This window comes from Sebastes fasciatus, chromosome 12 (assembly GCF_043250625.1).
Source record: "Sebastes fasciatus isolate fSebFas1 chromosome 12, fSebFas1.pri, whole genome shotgun sequence".
In the NCBI taxonomy this organism is placed as follows: Eukaryota; Metazoa; Chordata; class Actinopteri; order Perciformes; family Sebastidae; genus Sebastes; species Sebastes fasciatus.
In genome coordinates, this window is record NC_133806.1 from 7766356 (window position 1) to 7792755 (window position 26400).

The following is a 26400-nucleotide window of genomic DNA, read 5'->3' on the forward strand; positions in this document are numbered from 1 at the left end:
GGGAAGGAAGAGAGCGAGGGACAGAGGGAACACGAGCGAGCGAAATGCTAAAAGAGCGGCGATGAATAGGCGAGGAGAGAAAGCAAGATGGGCGGAGAAGGGGGATGCCCTTTTTTTTTTCTTCTTTTAAGCAGCTCAAGGAAGGCAGATCTCTCTAGCGAGCTTCGCCGCAGGGGCTTAAGGACTTTGGGCGCCGCCCCGATCCTCCTGGGTCGCGACCAGGGGAGCCTCACGTATCGCAGAACACCACTTGACATGATTCGCCCCTTAATAGACTGATTCTGTTAGCCGCCATGATAGCCTCCACACGTCCAACAAAAACTATACGACCCCAAAACTATCAAAGGGTGTTTTCACCTCTCTCCAGACCTCTAACCCCCTCCGTGACCCCCCCGCCGCCAGCTCACACTCAGGTTGAAGGTGATGCCTCTGTTTACCTGGAAATGCTCCCTCTCAGATAATCCTGCTTTGCTGTCCCAACTCTGAGGACCTCCTAAGACCTGTCGTATCCTGAGGTCCTAATCTGGACTAGACGAGGTCACCTGTCCTTACACCTACGTGATTGGTCAGCCTATAGGTCAGCTGATCCCTCTCACTGGGACTCGTTTGAATGAAGTTAATTTTATTCAAACAGGCCTTTATCACAGGAAGACAAGCCTGACAAACTCCAACTAATGAACACTCAATCACTAACCAAAATGATGCAGCCAGCCAGGGCACCGAGGTCATGTCCTCGGTTATTATGTGGGTTATATGTGATGTAATAAGGAGTTTACATACTACAATTAGATATAATACATAAATGTGATAAAATGTGACTGTTTTTAAGGCAAAAACTACTACAATTCTCAACACCTGGCAGTGTAGAGAAACAACCGTAAGACCATAATATAGGGGAGATATCATTTACAAATGTATTTGTAAATCACAAAATTCCATATTCTTGAAATGGTTAAAATTTTCAGAGTTTTTTTAGTGACCAGTCAAAAGTTTGTGAGGTGCATTGTGCTGGACTCGTGACATAACTATTTCACACAATGTTCAAACAATATAAAAGAAAGAAAATAAAAGATACAACACTTGATAGCATGTATGTAACAGGCCTAAATAGCCTGCCGGAATCAACCCAGTCAGGCTGTTCTCGTACACTTTTCGTAGCTAAACCAACGGAAAGTAATGCACTGTAATTCAGCTATAACCCACGTAATTAATTCATATGTAACCCAGGAAATCATGAACCAGGACAGGTGACATAGTATAAAGAGTGATAAAGTCCGTGTAGGGAAGAGTTCGGGGTGGATGGTGGGTCTAAAAACACCAGGAGACCGCTGTTCATGAGTGAAACCAACGTTTACTTTTTTAGTAAATTCCATAATTAAGCAACGCCACTTGAGTCGTTTTTTAACCCAAACCACAATCTTTTCCTTAAACCTGACCAAGTTGTTTGGTTCCCTTAACTTAACCAAGTACTTCAAACTAACTTATTTTGAACCAAACGATCTTTTCCTAACCTGAGGATACGTTGACTCAGCACCACCAACAACTTATATAGACATTTTAGAGGTCACACACACAGGGACAGTATTCAATATTATGATTCCATCAATATTTTAGAAAACAGACTCATAAAGAGGCGTTTTAAAAAAGACATCTGATCTTTTTATGTCTGCTCTTAGCTGCATTAACAGTTTGATTCTAAGGCAAGGTACAAAGGTGAGTCATCTTGTGTCATTGTCTCATCCGAGTGAGATGGAGGGTTAATTGAAAGTAATTTCTCCTTATTACAACAGCATTTCCGCAGCATTTCAAGGTCAATGACTTCACATAGATGTCTTCTATAGCGATGTCATTGTGCCACACACTCTTGAGTGTTATGTTCCGAACTGATATCTCGCAAAAATGATTAATAGACCTACAATGAAAAAGGGCCAAGACTCCATTAAAAAGATATTAAGTGCTGAAAGTCCTTGATTGACGAATTAGTGACTCATTTCCAAACTCCCTCATAATGTAGAGATACTGAATGATGAACACCCGGCACCCACCTCATAAAAAAAAACAAAAAAAAACAGACATTTTGCATTTCTGAAACAAAAGTCTTCATTAATGGACCGCCACCCTTTTGTTCAGCCTCCATGAGTGCAGACAAACGTTCACCGATCAGGGCTCGAGATGTTAACTGTTTTGGCTGACGTCCTCTGTAACCAAGCAAGTCGTCCCGAGACCTCCCGAGAACCAGGAGCAGAGGTCCATTAACCTCATGGATAAAAGATTCCAGTCAGAGCTGGAAGGCAGAAACTGTCAGAATAAGAAGAAGAAGAAGGATGCAAAGTACACAAAACAAAACAGGCTGTATGATACAGTATGTCCAACTTGACAACCTGATTTGTTTATTATAAAAAGTCACGAGTCAATAATGGACAAAAGATGATTCAGTATAAATCAGTTTTACATTAACATTTAATCATTCGTCTCTTCAATTAATGCATGTTTGATTCTGTATGCGAAAAAGCACTTAAACAGGGAGTGTGACTCATTTATTGAAACAGTGAACATAACTTGCTAGATACTTTTCTTTGGTCTTTCTTTCCTATTTTTTGGTTTACCGACGGGTGACATTTAAAGTTAATTTTAGACATTTCCGAGTAGTGCGTTTGTGTTTATTGAGCAGTAAACGAGACGGTTTCCTGGCGTCTCACAGCTCGGTAGGTTAGCGACACAAGAAACAACAACTGCTGATCTATAATACAACATCTGAGCCGCTCAGCAGCCGGCGCACTGGAGAGACTGTGGACATGATGTCCCATATGACTGACTGGAGGAGGCTGTGTGTGTGTGTCTTGTGTCTGTGTGTCTTCTGCAGTTGTATGTGACACGCTACAATGGGACGTGACATTACATTTTGCTTTGTGTTAACCAGAGCTGAGCTAGAGACTCTGCCTGCTACATCAGTCCTTCTGGGTCCATATAAAGTACACAGTCATTATCCAGAAAAACACATAAACACACAAAGATGCGTATGTAAGAAAAAAATTGATTCTCACACTGCATTAAAACTCCCCAAACTTTAAGCCCACTGCAACTCATCAGGCAAATGGCCAACAGGACAACCTGACTTTCTGTACCAATACCTTGAGGAATGTAAATATGTGTTTATCTATAATTGGCAAAATTGTGATTCAAATTAGGAAGAAGAAGAAAACAACATTAGGAATCTGAGCAGGCTTTTGATGCCAACTTTCAGTACCTCAGTTTTATTCATACAAAATCACAAACCTGCCACAGAGGGTTGCACAGTCTGAATATTTTAGTACACCCTCTATCCTTAGACCCCTCTGTTTAGAGAAAGAGAAAACTCTACAAAGCCTTTAAATGGGAAGAAATGTCAGGAAGAGTAAGCAAGAAGGATCCCTCTTCCAGGGTGGACAGACATTTGAATTTGGAGAAACAGAATGACAATATTATAGGACCACCCCCTCTCAGTCGATTAAGCGACTAATTGGTCATAGTCGACTAAGATTTATTTAGTTGATTAGTCATTTTTAAGCTTTTTTCATGCTGAATCACTTATTTTAAAGAAACTTGTGAGCACATCTCTGGTAAACACAAGATTTAAAGTGATGCTTTTGTGTGATTCTTTGTGGAGGAACTCAGTTTTACAGATCTGTCGATTAAATCAACTAATCGATTAGTCGACAAAATCATATGAGTGTTAGTCGACTTAAAATCTTTTTGGGTCGAGGACAGCTCTACAAAATTAGAAGAACAAAGAATATGGACCCATAAAGCATCCTCTGCAACACGGAGAGCTGGAAAGACTGTCGTCTTCCCTTCACTTGTGTTTGGATATTCGGTGTGGATGCATTTCAGGTTTTACCAAAGAGTATTGCGGTTTGATAACCAGCCCGAGAAGAGAGTGGGGGATGAACAGCAATAGCAGGGAGGAGGGAGAGAAAATACGATGAGAAATCTCCGGGAGCAGGTCAAGAGAGAGAGAGGAGGGCATAAGAGGACACAGAGCGAGAGAGAGTGGTGGGAAAAAAGATGAGCGAGAGAAAGGATGAGAGGAAATGAGCGACCAGGGAGACTCGCATATGGAGACATTACAGAAAGAGAGAGGGATGTTAAGGGCGAAAAACACAGAAGGACGAGTGTGAGACTTTGCACTTTTATGTGAGAGAGAGAGAGAAATGCGTTAAAGGTGGTGGGCCGAGAGATGAGAGGGCGAGAGAGAGAGAAAGAGAGACAAAAAAAGGAGGAGAGAGCAGCAGCGTTTCATGAAGAGCTGGAAACAGAGGTCGGGCGGACAGGCGGGTGGGCGAGCGAGTGAGCCAGAGGGGAAGGGAGGGAGGGAGGCGAGGGTGGGGCTTGTCAGCAGCCGTAGCCAGTCAGAGGCCGGCGTGGTGCTCTGCAGGGTATTCTTACCCTGGCAACACAATAGAGCGAGAGAGAGAGAGGGAGAGAGGCGGCGGACAGGTGAACAGATGGCTGACTGACTGAGAGACAAGCTGATCAGTGGACTACAGAGGGTGCATGTGTGTGTGTGTGTGTGTGTGTGTGTGTGTGTGAGAGAGAGAAAGAGAGAGAGAGTATGTGAATGCACCGTAATTTAACACAAAATGTTGGAGCTGAGAAACAAAGAGAGACTGAGATGGAGAGAGAAAAGGGAAAGATGCCCATGTTTGTACTGTAATGTTCAAGAAATATCTGTTTACATGAGAGAGAGAGAGACTTGTGATATCCAAAAAAAACAAATCAAGTGTGTGTGTTTGTGCGTATGCAGGAACATGGAGAGAGACAGTGTAAGAAGGAAGCGTTGCCGTGTGATCAATTTCAGGTTTAGACCTTGAGAGTGAGGACATTATCGTAAAGCGAGGACAAAGTTGGAATGTGAGGACATTTTATCTTTTCATCCCCAAGAGTTTAGTCCATATTTCATGATTTATGTCCGATACAAACGTTAAGTGCCGATGCAGGACGTAGGCGGGAAGTAATAGTGAGGAGTTCAGGGTGGCAGATGGGCGTGTAGCGAGTCTGACAGGACGTGAACTCTGCATGAAAGTCAGAGACCTGCAATTAATATTCGCCTTTTTATGAACCATAACGACAGTCTTTCCCTAACCTTATCCAAGTGTTTTAGTTGCCTACTTGTAACCTTACACTAACCGTAGTTTATCTGCCATAAACACAATCTTTTCCTATAACCAAACTGTAGTTGCCATGCACAGATATTGCACAAAGTGAGAATTTTAATAAGATTGGCATTGGACGTGATCCAAGCCGATATAGGTAGAGACTCGGTTTAAAGATTAAAGGATAATCCCGGTTCATTTAAACATGTTTTTGTAGGGCTGTCAGTCGATTAAAACATTTAATTGTGATAAATCACAAACATCGCCCAAAAAAACATAGACAATAACCGATATATTCGTCCAATCTCCCAACCCTAGTCGTCACAAGTATTCAAATGTGTGTCATGTGTTATGTGGGTGTCAGTGCATGTGATCGATGAACCAGCATGGCTCCGGTGTCATCATAGTTTTTGTTTACTAGCTCTTGATCTCTTTGTGTCCTGACAGTGGGGGGGCAGGAGGTCCACGCCTCGATCACGTCCTCCACGCAGCCCTGTCACACGCCGTCATTGTCATGTCGAAGCTGTTTTATTTTTATTTATTTTATTTTTCCTATGGCTCCTTTTGTTCTCTCGATTTTTTTAGGTCAGAACACACACATATCAGCACGCCAGCAGCCAGCGCAGAGTGTGTTTTCTATGAACTGTGGACAACAAAGCGTGTGGTGGCGGCTCCTGTGCGTAAAAAATTTGCATTAAGCTGCAGATCAGAGCGCTGACTTGTTCTGGTGAGACTGAACAGCTGAATCAGGCGACTGTCGCTGTGTTGGAACAAATCTGTCTAATAACCCGTTTCTGTGGGTAGATAAAACGCCGCTTTGACACTGCGATAATAATAATGGCTTCCAGTTTTAATGAGATGCATATCAAAGAGCGCTATTGTTATTAAAACTGGAAGTGTCTTTACCCTGACATCCAAATGGCATCATTACCCTCTTGCCCTCACCTGTTTTGACGATTTAAGGCTAATTCATCCAAAATTAAAGAGAATCTCTGTCTCTGCCTCCTCGGGGTTTTGTGTGAGTACGAGTTCCCGCCGGCTCCACTTCCGAGGCTGAATTGCACGTAGTTGAATCATCCTCACTTAGAAGTGATTGTTCGCAGTGGGAGTCATGAACATGTGCTTATGTTTTAATCAGACCACCACTAGACTGCAGTCACACTTGACACAGCATAATTAATTAAACAAAATAAAGGGTAAGTGAAGTATTGAATATGATCTTAGAGTGCTTTGTTACTTATGGATAATCTATGAAGTTATACACTGTAAAAAATATTATTCATGTGTCTGTAATTGAGGCCTTAAAGAACCAAACCAGTGTTTTTGTAAGTTTTAACTACGAATGATGTATGCTTTACATCCATTGATGTCCGTTCATTTCAGAATGGTTTGGAAATCAATTAGCAGACTCTTACAACTCACAGTTGTGCAGTCCATCACAGTGAACATCAAGTTGAAGCTATGCTAATCCGTAGGAGTGTTTTATTGTTCTTGCAGCTCATTGTTTTGTTTTTGTGGCAATGTACTGTATTATGTAGTCTCACTGCTGCAGCAGAAGGCAGCTGTTTTCAACAAACAAGCTCTCTAAGCCTATAATGTGCATTACCTGCCCGACACCAATTAAATTCAAGACCTTTATTGTCATTATGCAAGCACAATGAAATTGCAGTCGCGTTATACGGTGCATTGCATTGACCTCTTAAGCCCGACGGACCAGGTACCTGAGCATATCTTTATAAATTGTATCATAAACGGTGTGTTTTAGTGTATTTTCATCAAATGTACAGTCCCAGTTGTAGTGAAGAGTAGTATAATGCATTCAATTGCATCATTATCAATGGGATCCGTTTTATAATTGTGATCTTTTCTTTGAAATTAAGATTTTATACTAGGCGAGGATATGCAATGCAGGATGACAACCGCGCCACCTGTCTTAATCTTTGCTAAGGTGCTGGAAGAAATCAATGAGTCCAAAAGATGATAGAAAAGATATCCGCACACTTAGATCTATGCAGTATTTCAATTTATTCTAAGCTTTCGGTCTGACCAGAAGCTTAGAATAAAGTGAAATACTGCATAGATCTAAGTGTGCGAATATCTTTTTTTATCATACTAGGCGAGGATAATAAATCATATTCTTTTCTTTTATTGCATCTCCATTGTCTCCATGGTAATATAGTTTAGTTCACTTACAATAGATTCATATTCCTTTGCTTCTTAACTTTCAAAGGAGACCAGATATATGTATCTAAGCCTTATGGTTGAGGAGCTAATCCTGATTCATTTTGGGTAGTTATTTTTATTTATTGTTTTCCGAGGTAATGGGCTATGGGCTTAACAGGTTAAAGACTTCACACATATTTACTGTGAATGACATGAGAGGTTATAAATATCAGCAATAAAAAGTACAGAATCTCAGCAATATTAGTACTAAATATAAGCAATATGAAGTATAATACAGTAACAATGAAATACAACTAAGCAGCAGCGAAAGTCCAGTAAAGGTGCAGTGTGGCAGATAAGGAGTGATGTGTATCGGGGTGTTGATTGACATGTGTGGTTGGAGTAGGAATACTGCACATAATCAGTGGCTTGGAGTGACATGTAAGTAAATATTGCACATGCTCCAATGATGTCAGCACATCAGTCTGTCACCAAGCAGCAGATATAGTTGTTGAAAAAGTTAGCGAGCAGCTGGTGAAGAAAGTGGAACGTCTAGCAACCAATGAGCCAGATATTTTATCTCAGGAGTTGGTGGAGACCAAACCAGAGCTAAAAGCAGAGGGTAATACTGGACTTGCATTCATTATCTCCAAATCAATGCTAATGAACTCCATGTCTTCAGGATATGTAAATAGTTTACTGTTTGATAACCTTCGTAAGGTCATTATATGTCAAAGTTGTGTTTACAGCTGGTTCCGCTGCTCCCAAGAGTCTGCTAATAGATTAACATAAAGTACATAATTTAATGGAAGTCAATGGCTGCCCAGAACAGCAGAGAACAATGTAAAATCACCTGTATGGCCATTTAAAGTCTTATTTTGCCAATAGTGTTGGATGCTTGCAGCTATAACTGGCCAATATGGCAAAAGTCTTCTATCACATTATAGGTAATTTCACATCTCTATAACGACATATATCACGATATAGCATGTTTTCTAGTAAATCCAAAAATGTATATTATATAAACACATGGTAAATCTTTTTTTCATATACTTCTGTGTGAATGAAATACTTGACAAATGACAAGTACTATTGAGTATTTTCTCATTTAATTAAGAGTTTTAGTGCAAAATGAACAGAAACAGTTTGAGGAAAAACAAATACATATTTCTATTCATACACCGTTTGTTAATCACATTGAACTGAGAGGTTATTGTTAAGTGTGATGTAAAAACAAAAACAAAATCAAATGATATTCCCTCAAAATATGTCACATCAGATCTTCTGAGTTAGTATGTGAATTTAGACGATGTAATTGTGTATCATGATATCTCGATATATGATACGATTCCATTGAAAGACAATAAATTATCGTATTGAATTATCGCCCAATTATACTTGCAACTTCAATTATTTTCTAAAAATTAAGTTATTTTTTCATGATTCAAGTGCAGCGACCTGCCTCTTACTTGTTTCAAGATGCTGATGGTCATATCTATCGGGGAGATTGTCTTAAAACAAGTGCAGAGTTCTTCACTTGTTTTAAGACAATAAGGTTTTCAGGACTCAGCTACAGATTTAATCGGCTTGATGAGATGGAGATTTTTTGCAGTGTACTCCAGTCTATTTCCTTTTGCTGATAGATTTCAAGGCGAGGGATTTTCTTCTTACGCCTCTCAGGGCTAAAGCTTGTATTTGGACCACAGAAGGCTCTCCAGCTCCAGTTTAAGATCCATTTTGCTGTGAGGATCTATCTGCTTGGCTGTGTGGTCAAGGGCCCACCAGGCAAAGCTACTTAACGGCAAATCTCGTTTAGCAGAATCCTCTCAAAATAAGAGCCTATATCTCCACCCCCCACCGCTCCCTCTCTTTCTCTTCTCGCCCTTTCTTAAGTGTTTTAACACTGACACAACCTGACTGCCGTTAGCCGCGGCGCTAACACAGCCGCGTGCTTCCAAACTCACCCGTTACCCTTTCGCTTCGCTCAGCCACTTTCCTCGGAGCAAAGCTTCACACCAATTACCAACACTGTTGATTAGTCTGTGTGCTCGGAGGTGCGATGCTTCAGTGTGTCTTCTGACATGCAGCTCAGGTTTATAGGTCTGGCCCTCTAAAAGCACCACGGTGGGCCTAGATGGGGGTGCACATGCTTTTTCATTTCAAAGCTTTCTCCTTTTGGAATTTTAGTCTGTGTTTGATTCACCCTTTTAATCCATGACTTCCTGAGAGCACCTGCCGGGTGAACAAGTGCAGATTCAGTGGTAATAACTTGCTTTCACGTGGGCGGCAGATGTTACGAACGTTGACCTCAAAAATCGATCGAAGATTATCAGAGGTTGAGAATGTGTTTTCTGCAAGGGGCCTTTTTCTACTTCTTGAAGACGCTGTTGGGAAAAAGAAAAAACTCATTGTATGTCATTGCCAGGGTCAAACTGCTCCATCTGACTTTTACTGCTTCATTTTTTATACAATGAAAAGTGTGGGAGTCAGTAGATATGGTGCAATCAAGATGGTCATTTGTGTTTGTGTGAAATGAAAATGGCTTCACAAAGTGTGTGAACAAAAAAAAAATTGCAACCCAAAAAGTGCATGAAAAATGAAATGTAAATGTGCCTCCTCCTTGTCCTTCTCTACCCCTCTATGACCGCTTCAGACGTTGCGAAAGAAAGGCTTTAACGGCTGCAACAGCCCCGAGCCCGACGGAGACGACTCCATCGACCAAAGCCCGCTAAATGAAGAGAAGTACCGCAAGACCGAGGACCTGGACAGCCTCTTCAAACGCTACGGCGTGAGTACCGTCACACTTTTGTCACTTTATCTAACCTACCCTTTCTCTTCCTCTTCTCTTTCTCTATCTACCTCTATTTCTCTCTGTCTGCCCTCTTCTTCTTTTGTTTGGGGAACGAAGGCTCTGAACAAGAAAGAGCACCGGGACTCTGAGAGCCCAGACCCCGAGGAGCCCTTCTCCCTCACCCCCCGCACTGAGGAGAAATACAAAAAAATTGACGAGGAGTTTGATAAAATGATGCAGAACTATAGGCTGTCAGTGAGTACCGTCCCCCCCCCACCCTCCTCTGTGTAACCCTGCCCCCTCCTGCTGATGCCGCTGACCGGACAACCGGAGGTTTTCCGGCTGCTGATGGCGGCCTGACTACTCACAGAGCACTCGCCTTCACCATTCCCCACCCCTTTACCTCCTCCACTTCACCTCTTACCACCAGCACCTCCCCCCACCCACCAAATCACTACCCACAATCCCCTCTGACGGTGTGTGACTGAGCAAGAAGGGCAAACTTTTAAAATTAGAGACGCAACTAATGATTATCTCCATTATCAATTAATCTGCAGGTAATTTTCGTGCTTGGTCGATTAATAGTTTGGTCTATAAAATGTCAGAAAATGATGAATATCAGAGCCCACGGTGACGTCTTTAAATGTCTTGTTCCTTCCAACCAACAATCCAAAAACCAACAATATTGAGTTTACACAGGATGAAGAGAAGCAGCCTCACATTTTAGATGCTGGAACTAAATTGTCCAGCATGTTTTGCTTGAAACGATGATTACAAAATAGTTGCAAATAGTGACATCTAGTGGCGTGGTTGCAGATCGCAACCACCTGAATACCCCTCCGCTCACTCCTTCCTTTCCAAGACCGCGGTAACGTGAGCCACCGAGTGCAAAACCGTGGTAACGCCATAAACCATGTGACGTAGTCCATGTGTCGTGACAGACTTCATATTTTGTTTTAATAAAAAAAAGAGACTATATAAACTTAGTGTGAGTAAGAAATCCTTAGAAAAAGCAGTTTACCACCAAATAGGGCATGCCTCACTGTGATTATTCACCTGAAGTCACAGTCATCACAGTGAAGAGCATCCTCAGGGGTATTATGGCTTTAATACACTGTTTCTGATGCCTCCTCAAGTTCAGTAATGTACAAGAATAAACAACAGAGGGAGAGGAGTGCTAACTAGGTCCCTTTCACAAAAGTTGGCATAGCAACTGATATCGCAGGGGGAAATCATGTTTTATGGTAATAATCAACACGTTTGGAGCATGCCTTTGAGCTGGCGGTACCAATTGTGTAATACTTAGCAACACTAAAGAAACAAGCGTGCAATTGCAGACGCTTCTATGTGCACCAGGGCTGATGCGGGTAACACAGTTTCTAATGGACATCATTTACAGTATTACTGAGGTCACTGTAGTCCCAGTTTAGTCCTGCTCCTCCGGCTGGATGTGCTCCTGACATTATCCAGGTTCTGCCTCCTGCCTGGCACTCTGCCAGCCTCCTTTTACCGCTCCGCTCCTGTGCCAATTTCTCTGTGATTCATTTTTTCCTCCGTGCTCAATAATACCATTAATGTCACTTTAATGAGTAGCACTCAATTTACAGCCCCTCTTCCTGTCTGCCTGCTCCTCTGATTGGTCACTTGGGATGGGACGTAGTCATGTTGCGGCGCTGCAGGAGAGGTAGACAGCGGTTAGTCCGGAATATCATGTATGAAGGGTTGTGTCAGGTTATTTTTAACAACCTGGGTCTTATTTTCATATAATTTAATAACTTAATTTCTTAACTCATCTGGAGAGACAATCATACTAGACAGGTTGTAAACAAAATCTGTGTTTGACCTTTTACCAGCTGCTGCTGCTCTGCCTGTGGAACACAAGCACTGTAGAACATTCAGGGACTGCTAGCACTATGAAAAGGGACATGAATATGAACATGCAATATATGCATCGATAGATAAGACGCTCGTCTTTTTGGTTATTGATGTCATTTTTAAAACTAGTGCAGTGCCCGTTCAAAGTGCGCCTGTCGTAATTGGTCAATTGCTTGGCCTCCGGTGTTGCTGCTTGCAACTTTCTCGAGACGCACCCATCCAAACAACTTCACACTTGACACTGCGCTTTCTTGGGTCCTCAGCAATACACCCGCCAAGTGTGAAGTCGATCGGATAAATGGTTGTTGAGAAGATCGAAGGACAGACAGACAGACAGATAGAGTTGAGTAGGCCAATTTAGTCGTTAAAATAATTAAACTACGCAATATATCCTCATACAACGGCATACAACGAACTGTTACTTTGCGATACGTTGGATCAATGACAAACAAAACTACATAAATACGACTCAGGCAGGGATTAAAAAAACTGGATATTCTCCTTTAAAATATAGCTACCACAAAGACTCTGTTAATGTTATTAGTAACTGCAATCCTCTCACATAAATCAAAGCAGGCCTAATAGATAAAAGATGCCGCCTCTCAGTTCTCCAAAGAAATAGAATTCAATCTACCTCCCCTGGAGAGCCGCAGCTCTTGGCGCTCTGCAATTGGATGCTAGCCGAACGCCGCTAGCGGGTAGCGTCCCCCACCCCCACTACCACCCTGCCCCTCAGTCTCTCCGCCTGCCAGGCTTGCCCAGCACACCTTTCACAGGGCAGAGAACGGAAGCATACATCACCACCCACCACTCCTCCCCTAGCATCATAATCCCCAGCATGACAGCTAGGGGCCGGGATATACAAGCTTAATCCTGCTTGTACTAAAATACCTCCTGAGGTAGGGAGAGAGTGGCGAGGGAGAGCGGGCAGGACACTTGGCTAGACGAGCCCCGAGCTAACGTTTCTGTTCCTGTTACACTGGCACTGTGGAAGCGAGGAAAAAAGGGAGCTTTATAACCGGAGGGTCTGCGGTTTGATCCTGTTCATGGCTCTGAGATTCTGGGTCGGGAAGAAATTGAATAAGAAATAGATTTCCTCCTTTAACACTAGCTCCGTGGTGCCCTTTAGCTAAGAGCTGAACGTCTTGAATGTCTCCTGCAGAGCCTCAGTGTGAATGTGAAACATAAAACCAAAAATGCTGCCTGAGCTGCACAGTTAATCACTTGTGATTTAGTTTTCACATTTTTGGCTTTCACAATGAATAACCAATACATTCTGACATTTTGTCAGCATTACTGAAGCATTTAATGTTACTACATGGAACTTTTAACTGGATATGTAACAGTCTTTATTTAATACTGACGTCTCTATATGACCTACATAACCAAACAAGACCATCAGCGAGAAGATTGGCTATTTCTATTTAGTTATTCTTAATGCCGGTCATTGGGCACGCAGGGTTCACCAGAAACTCCATCAGCTCAGACTCTAGCGGGGCCTCCGGCAGCGACCAGCCTGCTGCAGACAGACCCAGATCCGGCTTCGCTGTCGCCTTCGACCTGCAGTCAGTGCTCCGGCAGGAGGTGGAGAGCTCTGCGCCCAGCAGCAGCGATTCCTCCTCCAGCCAAGAGCAGAGCTTTACCTCCTCATTGCTCCGCCGGTCCTCGACGGGAGCCAACTCCAACACCACGCTGCTGGAGGCCCAGGCCGTATTGCTGGGCCCACTGGAGGGAAGGGAGGCACGGGAGAACCAGAACCAGGACTAAGCGGGGCAGACAGTCAGACCCTGCTGCAGTAAAAATTTGAGGTTTTCTCAAGGGACGCTGGTGCTCGGAAACACTACCGCTTTTGTCCACAGGGACGGCCAAAATAAACACAAAATGTAGTAGCTTTAATGTCACTTAAAATTCATGCATTCATGCATGGAAAAAAAACCTCATCATTATCTAATTCACAAATTATTATTTCTGGAAGATTTCATTATTTTTCTGACATTACATTATTGCCTGCAAACCACCAGTATATCTGGATAAAGAAAGTTGCCTCAGTAGAATAGCATCCTACTCAATACCATTTGCCTTAATAGACTCTTAGTACTGTATGTTTCCTGTGAGGAGAATAAAACAGCCATGTAGGAATATATTTTCATCAGTGAACGTTAACAACCTTGATATTATAATTCGTCGAGGTGACTCTCTAAGGTATTGCCTTTATGTACTGGGTGACCCAAAGGCTCATTTTGTAATTTCACACCATGAAAGCATCGGAAACATAAACGTTTAAACAGATTAAACAGTTTTCATTAGAATGAGACTTTTCTTAGGCATTGAGCAGAGTCATTCGCTTTCTTATTCAAATATTAGGAAAGTTGGAAGGGAGTGGAGGTGATGGAGGTACATGAGGGGGACGCAACAACTTAATTTACCGGTCAACTGCTGCGACATCTAAAAGGTCAACCAAACATTTCCCTCATGTTGCCTTTGTGTTTAAATCCACAGCTGCTAAACAAATAGGATTTGACAATTGTAAAGTTGAACAAGGGCAACAAAAAAACAACTTTCAAAGGCTTCCAGGACAAGAGGGAGGGAAAGGGAAAGTAGGCCATGAGTTAAATTCATTCTGATTTACCCTTGCATCCAGGAAACACACCCTTGTTGAGAGAGCTCCTCTGAGGGAAAATAGGTTAGCTTTCTCTCCCCTCTTTTTGTTCTCTTCACTCAGAAGAGGCCTCGAGCTTCCTCGCATGAGCCTCGGGTAAAGCTCCTAGTCAATTATTTACCTAACAGGTTCTTGTTTTCTTCTCCTAAGGCTCTCGGCCTCTTTGTTGAATCTGCCGGATGGCGGGCAGTGCCCAATTAACCCCCCTGTCTGCTATTAGGAGCATCAGTGTTAAATAGAGTTGGAGTGGGTAGATGTAAATTCACTTGTAATTTGCCAGAAACACGGATTAATGCTCAGTGGAGCACAGTGCAGAGCAGGGTGAGGAGGACACATTTAAAATTCATATTTAGAGAAGAAGTGAAGAGGTTTTGTGGTTATGTCACCGATCTCCTAGCAACCAGAGGCTGGCACCGTCATGGAGGTCCTGTGGAGAAGTGGCCGAGAACTAATTATGGCCATTACTGACTGAAAAGAGAGATGGCTGTTAGTTTTGGTACAATAAAAAGTCTCTACTCCAAAACACTGAAGAAAGTTTAGATACAAAAATTCACAAAAATAAGTTAGGTAAGGAGAGACTGATTAGAATTACATTTAGAGCTGCAATGACTAATCAATGAGGTGCCAACTATTAAATTAATTGCCCACTATTTTGATAATTGATTAATCGATTTGATTCATTTTCTTAGATTTCTTTTAGATTCCAGGTTCTTAAATGTGAATATTGTCTGGTTTCTTTACTCCTCTATGACAGTAAACTGAACATCTTTGATTTTTGGACAAAACAAGACATTTGAGGACGTCATCTTGGGCTTTGGGAAACACTGATTGACATTTTACACCATTTTTTTACATTTTATCAACCAAACAACTGATCAATTAATCGAAAAAATAGTCAACAGTTTAATCAACAATGAAAATAATTGTTAGTTGCAGCCCTAATTAGATTGATACAAACCTAAAATAATTAGAAAATATAAATAATTGAGGTCATAAATCCAAATTCCTCCAGCAGAACCCCCACCTAAGAAAGCTTTTATCAGCCACCAACCAAACTGTGTACAATTTTCTGAGTATTGAAAATAAATCACACAATGTCACATGACGTCACTGTCCTAGCTATCGCCCTGGATGATAATGTGTATTATTCATCTATTTATTAATTCAGAATTTCCAATAACCAATATATCTGCAGAGTTATTTCTTGTAAAATATTCTTTAACTTCGTTCAACATAACCGTTTGTCTTGAGGTCGGAGGGCCGTCTAAACAAATTGGTGACATGTTTGATTCCCTCATATGTCACTGAGCAAAGACACTGCGTCCCGTCCTGTTTGTCAGTCGCTCTGGATAAACAGCTAAAGACCTAAATAGTGAAATGTGTTCCACTTCCCCCCCTCAGCCCTGTGACGATAAATCTTCTCTAGTGTTGTATTCTCCGTGTTTACACACCTCCGTCCCCTTTGCACTAACCCTTCACCCCCTCATCCATCCCTCCATTTATCCACCCCCTCCCTTTACCCTCTGCTTGGCCAGTGTGCAGTGGTGCAGTGCTGTTAGCTGCTATCTTCACCTGCCCTGGTCACCACTTACTGTACAGCTCCATCTGTACACTCTCCTTTGCAAACTTCCTCTCTAAACTCTGATGGGTGAATTTTAGATCTCAGAGAGTTGGAGGAGTCAGGGACTTCTTTGGTTGTAGACTCCAAGCAATCAATGTCATAGAAAGATAGAATAGTATTTCATTTTACAGAACCACAATTTTTAATAATTTCAAAGATGGATATAACTGCATGACTTTATACTAGTTTTAGGGGAAATAGAGACAGTGTTCAGGGCAATTTAATTAAATCAAATTGCTAGTGTTTAATCAGAGCAAAGCAGATCAACTGAACATGCAAAAATGTGAAATATGTCCACTGATAATAATACTATTCTTCAGATATGGAGAGCAAAATAGTAATACAATAATAAATGAATAATGAATAGGTTTAAATGAAGATGTGCTTTGAAGGATATTCTTAATTCCCCCACAATTCAGACCAAATTACAAAGCTCTTTAAATTATGAGGAAATGATTCATAAAATTTTGCATCTTTGAAAATAAAGTGTTAACGAAGATAGGAAAGCTGACATATTTTTCAATCAACTTTTCAATTTTTTTGTTCTCTCCTCTCCCCCTCCAAAAAAACCAACAAAAGTTACAAATCATTGGCGAAGGAGAAGAGGCAGAGATCAAGGGCAGGAAGGTGCCCTTGTCCTCCTCTGCGTTAAACTGGGTCCCAGGCACTTTGAGTACAGTACAGTGCAGCACTGGCCCATATTCTATATATAGAAGTCCTTCTTTCAGATTGAGTTGGAACAGGGTGAATTGGGTCGGATTGCTGGACAACCCGACGTCCTTGCCCTTGATTTTTCCAGGACCCTGGGCTGTCTGGTCATCTACTTTCAGAGGTCGACTCAGGTGACGAGGAAGTCCATTTAAAAAAAATAAAAGAGGAGTAAAAAGTAGTAGTTTCCTCTGGAGAAATTCCGGGTGTTCAATGAGGCATTAGGTCTTGTCGTAGCACAAAATGATGAGGTACAAGTATTTCACATGGAGGGCGATCTCACACACACCTAACGCTCCCGGTGATGAGCACATGTCAGTGGGGGTGGTGGGATGTAGCTGGAATGTCACCAATAACCCGACGCAATAACCCGCTGCTGCGACAAGAGTTTTAACCTGGCATGAGATGTGAAAGGCGACACAGCTTTTTGGCCTTTCCACCAAGTCACCTTGCATGCTAAAACTGAGCCAGTGTGTGTGTGCGTGTGTGTGTGAGAGAGCGAGAGAGAGAGAGAGAGAGAGAGATATTTGATGTGTGTTCGCTTGAAGAGTTCATATCCAAAACACTCTTTGTACATTTTGAATGAAAATCCTTTTAATTTTGTTGAATATCTGTCAGGGGAGGAAAAATAGTTGAACCTATTTCCAATGCAAATCAACTTGTCAAGTCAAATCAAGTGTTTTCTAAAAATGAGTTTTTGTTGTTGTTTTATTCTTGTGCTGGGACACTCACACTTCTGGAAAGTTCTTGAAACAGGTTGTTAGAACTCAAATATTATCAGAAATTATGTATCTGGCGTAAAAAGTAAACTGGAGCACACAGATTTGAACTTTATTAGAGGACTAACGTTTCGACGCCAAGTGCGCCAAGTTTTTTACCTTAAATCCATGTGCTCTAGTATACTTTGGATCAAATCTCTGAAGTCTCTCCCGATACAACATTGCCTTACTCTGAGAGCACTGCACTGCAATTCCTTGTGAGGCGCATGAAGCGTTAAACGTCTTCCTTCATTAACAGAAATTACTTGATAAGCTGGAGATTTTTGCAGCGCAAGGTTTTATTTAATAATAAAGGTATGAAAAATAATAATAAAAGTAATTTCAAATTAAACTTAAATGCATGAAAAAGTCTCCATACCGCGACTTATAGAGCTAAACAATTTTGAAAAAAATTGCATGATTTGCGATATTAGAGGGAATGATAATTTAGTTGTTTTTATTTATTGAAAAACTTATTAAAATGATTTTGGTGCGAGTTTTGTTGGGATGTGTAGGCCAGGATGTCTGTCGCACTTTAAAATGCTGTTTTTACACACATTTTGTCTTTAACTAATATTGCGCTCCTGCGATTTGAAAATTGCAGTATGTCATATTGCAGTTTTGATGAAATTTCGATTAATTGTTCAGCCCTAACGACTTCTAAACGTTCTTTTTTGATATACATATTTAAAACTGCAATAATAGCCTCAATGTTAATAATAATTTTGGACTAAAAAAGACTTATTTTCATAAAACAAGTGACAAAATCTTCCTCTGCAGTTATAATTTATGCATTATAAATGTTAACAAAAAAAATAAAAGTTTTCCAAAAAATGACTATTTGTAATTTGAAACAGTAATAGGGCAGATTGCTGCACCAGAATCAGGAAAAATGTAAATTCCACAAAATTCTTCAATCATTAATTTGTGATGGAAACAGACCTCCGTGGCATATTTTTTTAGGACGTATTAACAAACAAAACTGACCAGATTAGATGGAGATTTTTACAGTGCTAATTACATATTTTTGCATCAAAACATTAGAGTTATTGTATATAGTTGAATAAAATCGTACCTGTTTTGGAAACACTCTTCTGGTCGTGATTGGTGATGTTGTGTGTTTCACCTGCGGGTTCTTTGGCTCTGCTTCAGATCACTAACTGATCACCTGTCCATTACTGTATACATGTGTATATCTGTGAGTGTGGAGGTCTAAGCCCTGCCTTCTTCCTGTCTCTCCACCAGTCCACAATCCCACAGCCCACCTTCTCCATGCCAGTCACCGTGCCAGTATCCAATCATAACGCGGCGGCAGCCCTCCAGTTCAGTAACAACCCCGCCCTGGTCACCACCGCCTCCTTTGTCACCTCCACCCTCACAGACCCCCGTCTCCTGTCGCCACAGCAACCAGCTCTGCAGAGGAGCACCGTGTCGCCAGGGTTACCACAGCGACCAGCCAGTGCAGGTAAGAGACGGGCTGAAACACAGCTGGACTGTTTCTGTAAATCAATAATTTTCATGTTAATAAACATCCAGTTTGAACACTCAGCTGCTGATTGAGCCGACCAGAATATTACAGCTTTACCCATTTGCTGTTTTAAATGCCGAGTGATCTGGTAGCTCCTTTCTTGAAAAATCTTCTGATGATCAGCAGCTGATGAGTTTCTGAAAGCAGCAGCGGCAGTTTGACATAAATTGAAGAAGAAAAAAAGCCCCTCTGACAAAAACTCAAAACTTCTACAAAAGAAAATTTGAAGGAAAAAGACTTCAGAGTGCCGCCCACACTGTTTGATTGACAGGTGTTCTGTTGCAGTGCAGAAACAGAAAAAATGGGAGACAAATTTTTTAAAATGAAGAAAAGTCAGATTTCTGTTTAGATTAATGATTTAAAGGATAGGTTCATAGATTTTAAAGCCTGTCTTAAAACAATACTCACATGCTTGTATGTACATTGATGGTGGCTTTAATTGTTCCTCCAGGCTGTTCTCATGAGCTGTTCGTAGGTATACCTCCGTATATAACCCTCGTGATCAATTTGTATGTAATCTACCTAATCATGAGCCAGGACAGGTGATGTAGTACAAAGAGCGACGAACGCTGCATAGGGAAGAGGTCGGGGTGGACGGGTGGGTCTAAAAACACCAGACTTTCACCCAGCGGACCGCTGTTTGTGTCCTGTGTGAAACCAACGTTGAACTTATTTATCATGTAACTTCCGTACTTAACGTAACGGCACTTCCGTAGTTATTTTAACCTAAACCACAGTCTTTTCCTCAAACTAACCAGGTAACCATACAAACCATTCTATGAGGATACATTGCTCTAGTCCATACTGGCCGCAAAGAAATTAATGTAAGATTTTGTTCCCCATCACTTGGACAAATATTTCTTTAGAAATTAAAACAACAAGTAACAGTTTTAATGTACGTATGGGAATACAACGTTTTTTTATGATATCTTACGAAAAAGTTATTCCTCCTTTTTCGTTCGTTTTCCTACGAATGTCCAGCAACGTGTCAATCTCAGCTCCTTACATGCATACAGTCTTCAAAATAAACTTCTTCATAGGAAATAACTTCCTTAGGTTTAGGCAACAAAGCTACTTAGTTAGGTTTAGGAAAAGATTGTGGTGTCGTTACTTGTCCGTTATAGCTTATGACGCTTGGAGGTAGACAAAATAATGTAAACATCAGGCTGGATAAGGTCTACATTTTCCCCATTGCCATTTTAATTTCACAAAAGATCGAGATGTACTTCTAATGTACCCATTTTGTACCCAATTGGGTTTAAAAAAATACACAGTTTAGAGAATCTTATTCTAATTAGATAATTATAAGTTTACTCTTGTTGATTTCTCCGTCTGAATGATTTTAGCCACATTTATAGACATGGTTGTCATGGTGACATAGTTACTTAAAGACCTTTTTCATAAGCAATAGTTGTTATTTTTTTACCCTCTGTATGTAGAAGCACAGTTTATGTTCTGAGTCGACAAGCAGGCAAAATGACCAAAGCAGTAAGTGTGTGTCAGTGTATTGATGTCCAGTCTCCATGCTCAGTTACCTATCAGTCTGATAAGTGCACGCCGCCTTATAATGACAGAGATCCATCATTTCCTCGACTGAGGCTGGTACACTCCTGTGTGCACCCGCTGCCTGCTGTGTGGCAAACCAATCCTTCACCCTCTGACTAAAAGGATTTGTGCCCCATTTTTGCGTCTCAGACAAGGTTACTTATCAAGCTTTGTTCCGACCAGCGTAATCTCATTGTAAGTCAGAATTAGGTGATGTAACGCGCAACAAATGCATTACAGCATCTTTCATAACATGCCGTTCTCCGAGGCAAGAGGGTTTCACATAGCAGTAATGGACGCCCCCCCTCCTCCTCCTCCTCTTCCTCCTCCTCATAACCTCAATATACTCTGCTGTACCCTGCTATGCATCCTACATTACCAGAGATGTATTGGGTTCATCATGTTTGCTTATTGGTGTTTTTCCATGCATCCATCCAGCCAGATATTTTTCAGTCACCCGTAATGACCTCCAGTTTCTGCCTTTCTAGAGAGAGTTTGAGCCAAAAACTGAATCTGTGCCACAACAGGGAAAATAAGTGTCAGTGCAGAAGAATGTTGTTTGCCATTTGGAAGAAAAACGTTTCCTCGCATTAAGATAAATGTATAAAGACACATTGTGCTGTATTGAAATATGTGTCTGCCGTTTAGGGTCAGAGCACATTAATCTACTTTGACATCTTTAAAGCAGTAGCAATAGATTTGTATGTATTTTTTGCAGCGGATCAAGCTGTAAACACAAAATTGACTAAACCAAAACGTTGTGGTGAAGCAAAACAATGAACTGGAAGATACTAAAATTCTGCAGTCGGGTGATGTCACTGCAACCAATCCTTTTACATTGCACATTAATCCATTATTATGAAAAATATTGATTAGTAGGGATGGGAAAAAAAAATGTAACCATCATCAAATGTCTTTATTCTTTGACTTTTGGGTTGCACGAAAAAATTTAATAAATAATGCCTGGCAATGACTGATATATTTGACTTCAGGACATCTCTGACTACATGCATGCTGAAAATCAAACATTTTTACAGTAGTAATTTAGATATGTTCCAAAGTAAAAGTCCCTAGAAGTGTTTGATTCCAATCTTTCCCACAGTCTAGTCTTAAAAAAGCTAACAAAAATCGCAATAAATCGTAATATTGAAACGCAATACTTGTAGAATTGCAAAAATTTAAAATCGCAATACATATCGAATCGGCACCAAAGTCTCGTGATAGTATCGAATCGGGAGATAGGTGTATCGTCCCAACCCTATTGATTAGTGCAGCTTCAAAAGAAATGTCAGTGTAAATGTAGTGGGTTTAGCTCATCAGCTAATTTGCACCCATACATGTCAACCCAGTCGCAAGACAAGATGTTGGCATTGTACATTTCTGCAAATATCATATCAGCCGCGTATCACGCTACGCACAATGGCGTTACTTTAGGATTAGGCAACAAAACCACTATAGTTAGGTTTAGGAAAGAACTACATGGTAGGGCTGAAAATGACACTGAATGTCGTGAACACGGGACAAGAACAACGGTCTCCTGGTCTTTGTAGGATGTTGAATCATGTTTTACTTATTCTTTGATCTAATTTTTCATGATGTAAATGAGGAAGCTTTTTAACTTTAGACTATATTTTGTATTATACTATTATATATTTAATTTTATACATTTTGTTAAAAATAAAAAAAATAAAAAATGTTGTTAAATGTTTGTATTCCACATAATGATGAATAATGTCTGAAAATCCTTTCAGCTGCTCAGCATCAGTTGTCTCATTCATGCTCAGAATCACTGGCTTGTTAATGCATAATTGGCTACCAGTAACATCTAATCACAGTCACTACTACTTTTCAATACTACTTATCTGATTCATAATGCCAACATGCCACAACAGTTGACTATAAATGGTCAATTCCATGATGTTATAAGGTATCGATATAAGATTGTTTTGCACCAAAGCTGCATTATATCTACATTTTTCAAACAATACCCAGCCCTAGTTCCAAAAAAAAAGACAAAACAGACACACGCCATGTATTATAAAGTAACGATATGAATAAGAGAAAAGATGGAAGTGTGTGACATTTACTTTATCTTGATTAACTCAATACAGTCACACATTTAGTTGATTGGCAGTTATTTTTACTGTTACTGCCAAGAAAAATCTTGCATTTTAAACAATCTTTTTAGGTGGCAATTTCAATCTTTTTTTTTCACAATTGTGTGAGGATTTTTTTCCCTCCTAATATGACATAAGTACCATTGAGAACTGGTGAAACCAGCACTTAGAAATTAACTGGCAATGCAGAATTGATACCAATTATGGTCCTTCACAGGGTGAAGTGATAGCAGAAGCACCTTTTTAATGACATACTTGATTCAATGATATTTTTTCAAAATGGGATGTGCAGCATTTCAGATTGGTGCTGTTCAGATTTACTGTTTGATATTTAATAAAATGAATGGTGTTATTATATTTGATGGCCATGGTTGTTCTTCTGTCGTAGGTGCTCTGTTAGGAGATATGGGGAACTCAAATGGAGGGTGCCCGAGTCCAGTCCGTAAGTAGTCTTTTTCTTTTGTTCCTTGCTCAACGTTTTTTTGAACAAGTGAGTTTGCACTGATACACGAACACACACACATACACACACGCTGCCTCATTGGTTGTCGCTGTCTGTCTTTTAGCTGGACTTCCTAAAAGGGAAATAATCAGACTTGAGTCTGGTTTACAGACAGAGCGACGCAGAATATTTTATGTGTGGCAACAGGCGGTCACATGTGCAGAACTCACACACTGACTCAAACACACGGACGTACACACAAGCACGAAAACACCTGTTGACTGGCGACAGCTGAGGGTCGCAGTATGAGCTGCTTGTAAACAGTCCAAAGAACAGAATGAGTTTCAGGTTGTAAGAGAGAAACAGGAGGAAGAAGAGGAACTGAAAGTTACATAAAAACTCGTTTGAAGCTCCACAGCTGCTTTTGTGTTGGTGTTGTTTCCAGAAATGAGACTCAGACACCAGAACTAAGTTGAGTATCTTAAATGTTCCCGACCTGGTCTGGTGTCTGCCAGCTGGTACGTGACAACAAATGCCTGAAAGTGAGCTCAGCGCTTCGTTCCTGTCACCATTTCTGCCAACCGAGTTCCAATCCAGTTCAAGACTTGCTCGACTAAATGAAGCGCTTGTCATCGGTTTTCTTTTTGACTTGAATTTAATTTCAAGATGACTTTACTCTTAAATTTTAGTTTGACTCCAACATGACTTGCTGAAGAACAAATTCATTCCTGAATTTAGTTATAGTTCAATAATCTAAACAAAGTAGATCTAGGATTGTATTTTCCTCGTCACCTTCAGGTTGTGTAAACATTAAAAGTTCAGTACAACCCGTTCTCATGGGAAGGCATATAAATAGCACGACATTACACGGACATCCACCGTGTCATGATTACGCATTTCAGGCTTTTTCCGTGTCATCTGTGCGCCACGCAACAAAACTACGGTAACGGCCGCAGTTAGGTTTAGGCAACAAAACTGCTCACTTAGGTTTTGGAAAAACATGATGGTTGGTCTTAAAATACGTATGGAATGTAGATATAATACGTAGGAAATGACGAAACATAAGTACAGAAAACACGCCGAAAGAAATTACATTCACCTCCCAATCCGCCCGCCATAAGAAGTCTTTCTCGCGTAGCATATTTACTTGACTTTGCAGTTAGTACTGACTACATGGCGTACAAATGACACATTAAACACAAGAAAGGCCTTCTTATTGCACACTAAATGCTTTGTGCATTATCGTGGCATTCATACGACTTTTCGTGAAAACAGGCTGTACAACTTAATCCTATTGGTATGTAGCCATGCAGATAGTTTTGGTTAACGTGCTGAGATTTAGAGATATCTGACTGTATTCAGTGAATGTCCTGCTCTGTGTATTGACAAATGACATTAAAAGACTTCAAAAGCAACCAAGCCTTTCCAGAGACAAATGTTTGCGGTCTTCACTGTGGACAAATCTTCATTAGGAATACGGATGCCATTGGTTAAGCGATAAGCGGTTAACCAATGTTTTTTGACGGGTTACGTATGTCAGTCTATTGGTTCATTTACGGTCTAAATGTTAATTTAACTCACCCAATTGGTTAAAAATTGGCCGAAAAGAAGCTTTGTCGTCCATGTTAACCAATTGGACTGTTCAGACAGGATGCGCCCCGGCATGCTCCACACGTGTGTGTGAGTGTGTGCCCAGCTGTGTCGCTCTCAGAGCGAATTAAAGACCAGGCCTTGTGGTTGTTGGACCCATCCACCTCCCCTCCTGCCCGCCCGATGTGTCTCTTTCACTCTTTAAACTATGACACCACAGCACTCTCCCTGTGCGTTTACTGTTGCCGTGGATGGGTATACATTACAGTTAATGGAAAGCCCGGTGCGTCTCCTACCACCACTAAAGGTTGCCTTGTGCGGCAGTATCGAACGCCGATGGCCTTGACAAAGAGTCGGTATTTGACACCCAGGAAATGAGAACGGGTTGGATGACATCACCATTCTTAATCCTGCACACAAAGCTGTGATTGGCCCATGGGGAGACAGCCGTCAGCGACCACAACACCCGACCTATTTGAATGATTGGAACAAACACAGAGATGTGAGTGGTGATTCAGAGGTCTGGAACCAGGCAAAACTTGAAACAGTTAGTCACCTCTCGAACTGGAAACCAGCTGGTTGAAGTAGTGTCAAGGGCCAAATATTACAGTTGGTAATGTGAGAGTTTTACTGAAACGATAGTACCAAATTAAAAACCTTGGGATCCTGACAGCACAAAGCTCCTCTGCTTTACTCTTTCCCGTCTTCACCCGCTACTCCCTCCTCCTTTCCCTCCCCCTTTCATCCTGTCTCTCTCAGCTGTTCCCCCTCATCTTCTCTCTGGAATAATCTACCGCCCCACCCCTCACCCCCCCTCGTCCAACTGTCCCTTGTCTTGGCACAGGACTCTCCTCAGAGGTGACTTTGACGCTGGCCAGAGCTCTCCCCTTAAATCCCATTAGCCAGGACAGATACTGCCAGCCAGCCTGTTGTTAGAGATATGGTGGGAAGGTGTTTTTTTCTTCTTTCTATATTCACTTGATAAACATATTGTCTCAGGGTAAGGTGGGCCAAAAGAAATCAATACATTTATATTAACTGCACTGCATCAGAGGAATATACGTCAAAGCCAAGTTTCAATATCGCTATTAGTGTTTCAAGGCTATTAATGAAAGAGTATATGCGTTCTCTGAAACGGTGCTCTTAAAAGTTGGCCTCAATCAATGTGTGGTAAATCAAAAAGAGGAAATGCAGTATAATATCACAAGATCAAATCAGTCCTTTTGGAACACATCATAATACAATCAGAGTATAAAGTATAAATAGAAAAGTAAATATAAAATGAGTTTATTTATTTTGTGAGGGTTCAAGCTATCTGTGTCGATCTTGTCTGTGATTGGAAAAATGTGTCATGAACATGTTTTTCATATTATGTTGCTGAAACTGTTAAAATCAAACTTCCTTTAATGAGGTTTTAAGTGGTTGTATTAATAATCCCTGCGATGAGTCAGTGTTTCAAAAACTCTTATAT

The 26400-nt window shown here is 41.0% G+C and overlaps 1 protein-coding gene across 16 annotated transcripts in view; it reads left to right on the forward strand.

The window, feature by feature from the left end:
- Window positions 1–26400, forward strand: part of mef2d (myocyte enhancer factor 2d) — a 116214-nt gene that overhangs the window by 60721 nt on the left and 29093 nt on the right. For 10 of the 16 annotated variants that reach the window (XM_074652935.1, XM_074652932.1, XM_074652940.1 and 7 more), the window contains exons 4-6: window positions 10204–10341; window positions 18953–19172; window positions 23286–23339. In XM_074652935.1, coding sequence (XP_074509036.1) covers window positions 10204–10341; window positions 18953–19172; window positions 23286–23339 — 412 coding nt within the window. Of the gene's footprint in view, window positions 1–9948; window positions 10084–10203; window positions 10342–18952; window positions 19173–23285; window positions 23340–26400 lie in introns of all 16 variants that reach the window. The other 6 variants (XM_074652934.1, XM_074652945.1, XM_074652944.1 and 3 more) reach the window with 1 other exon arrangement.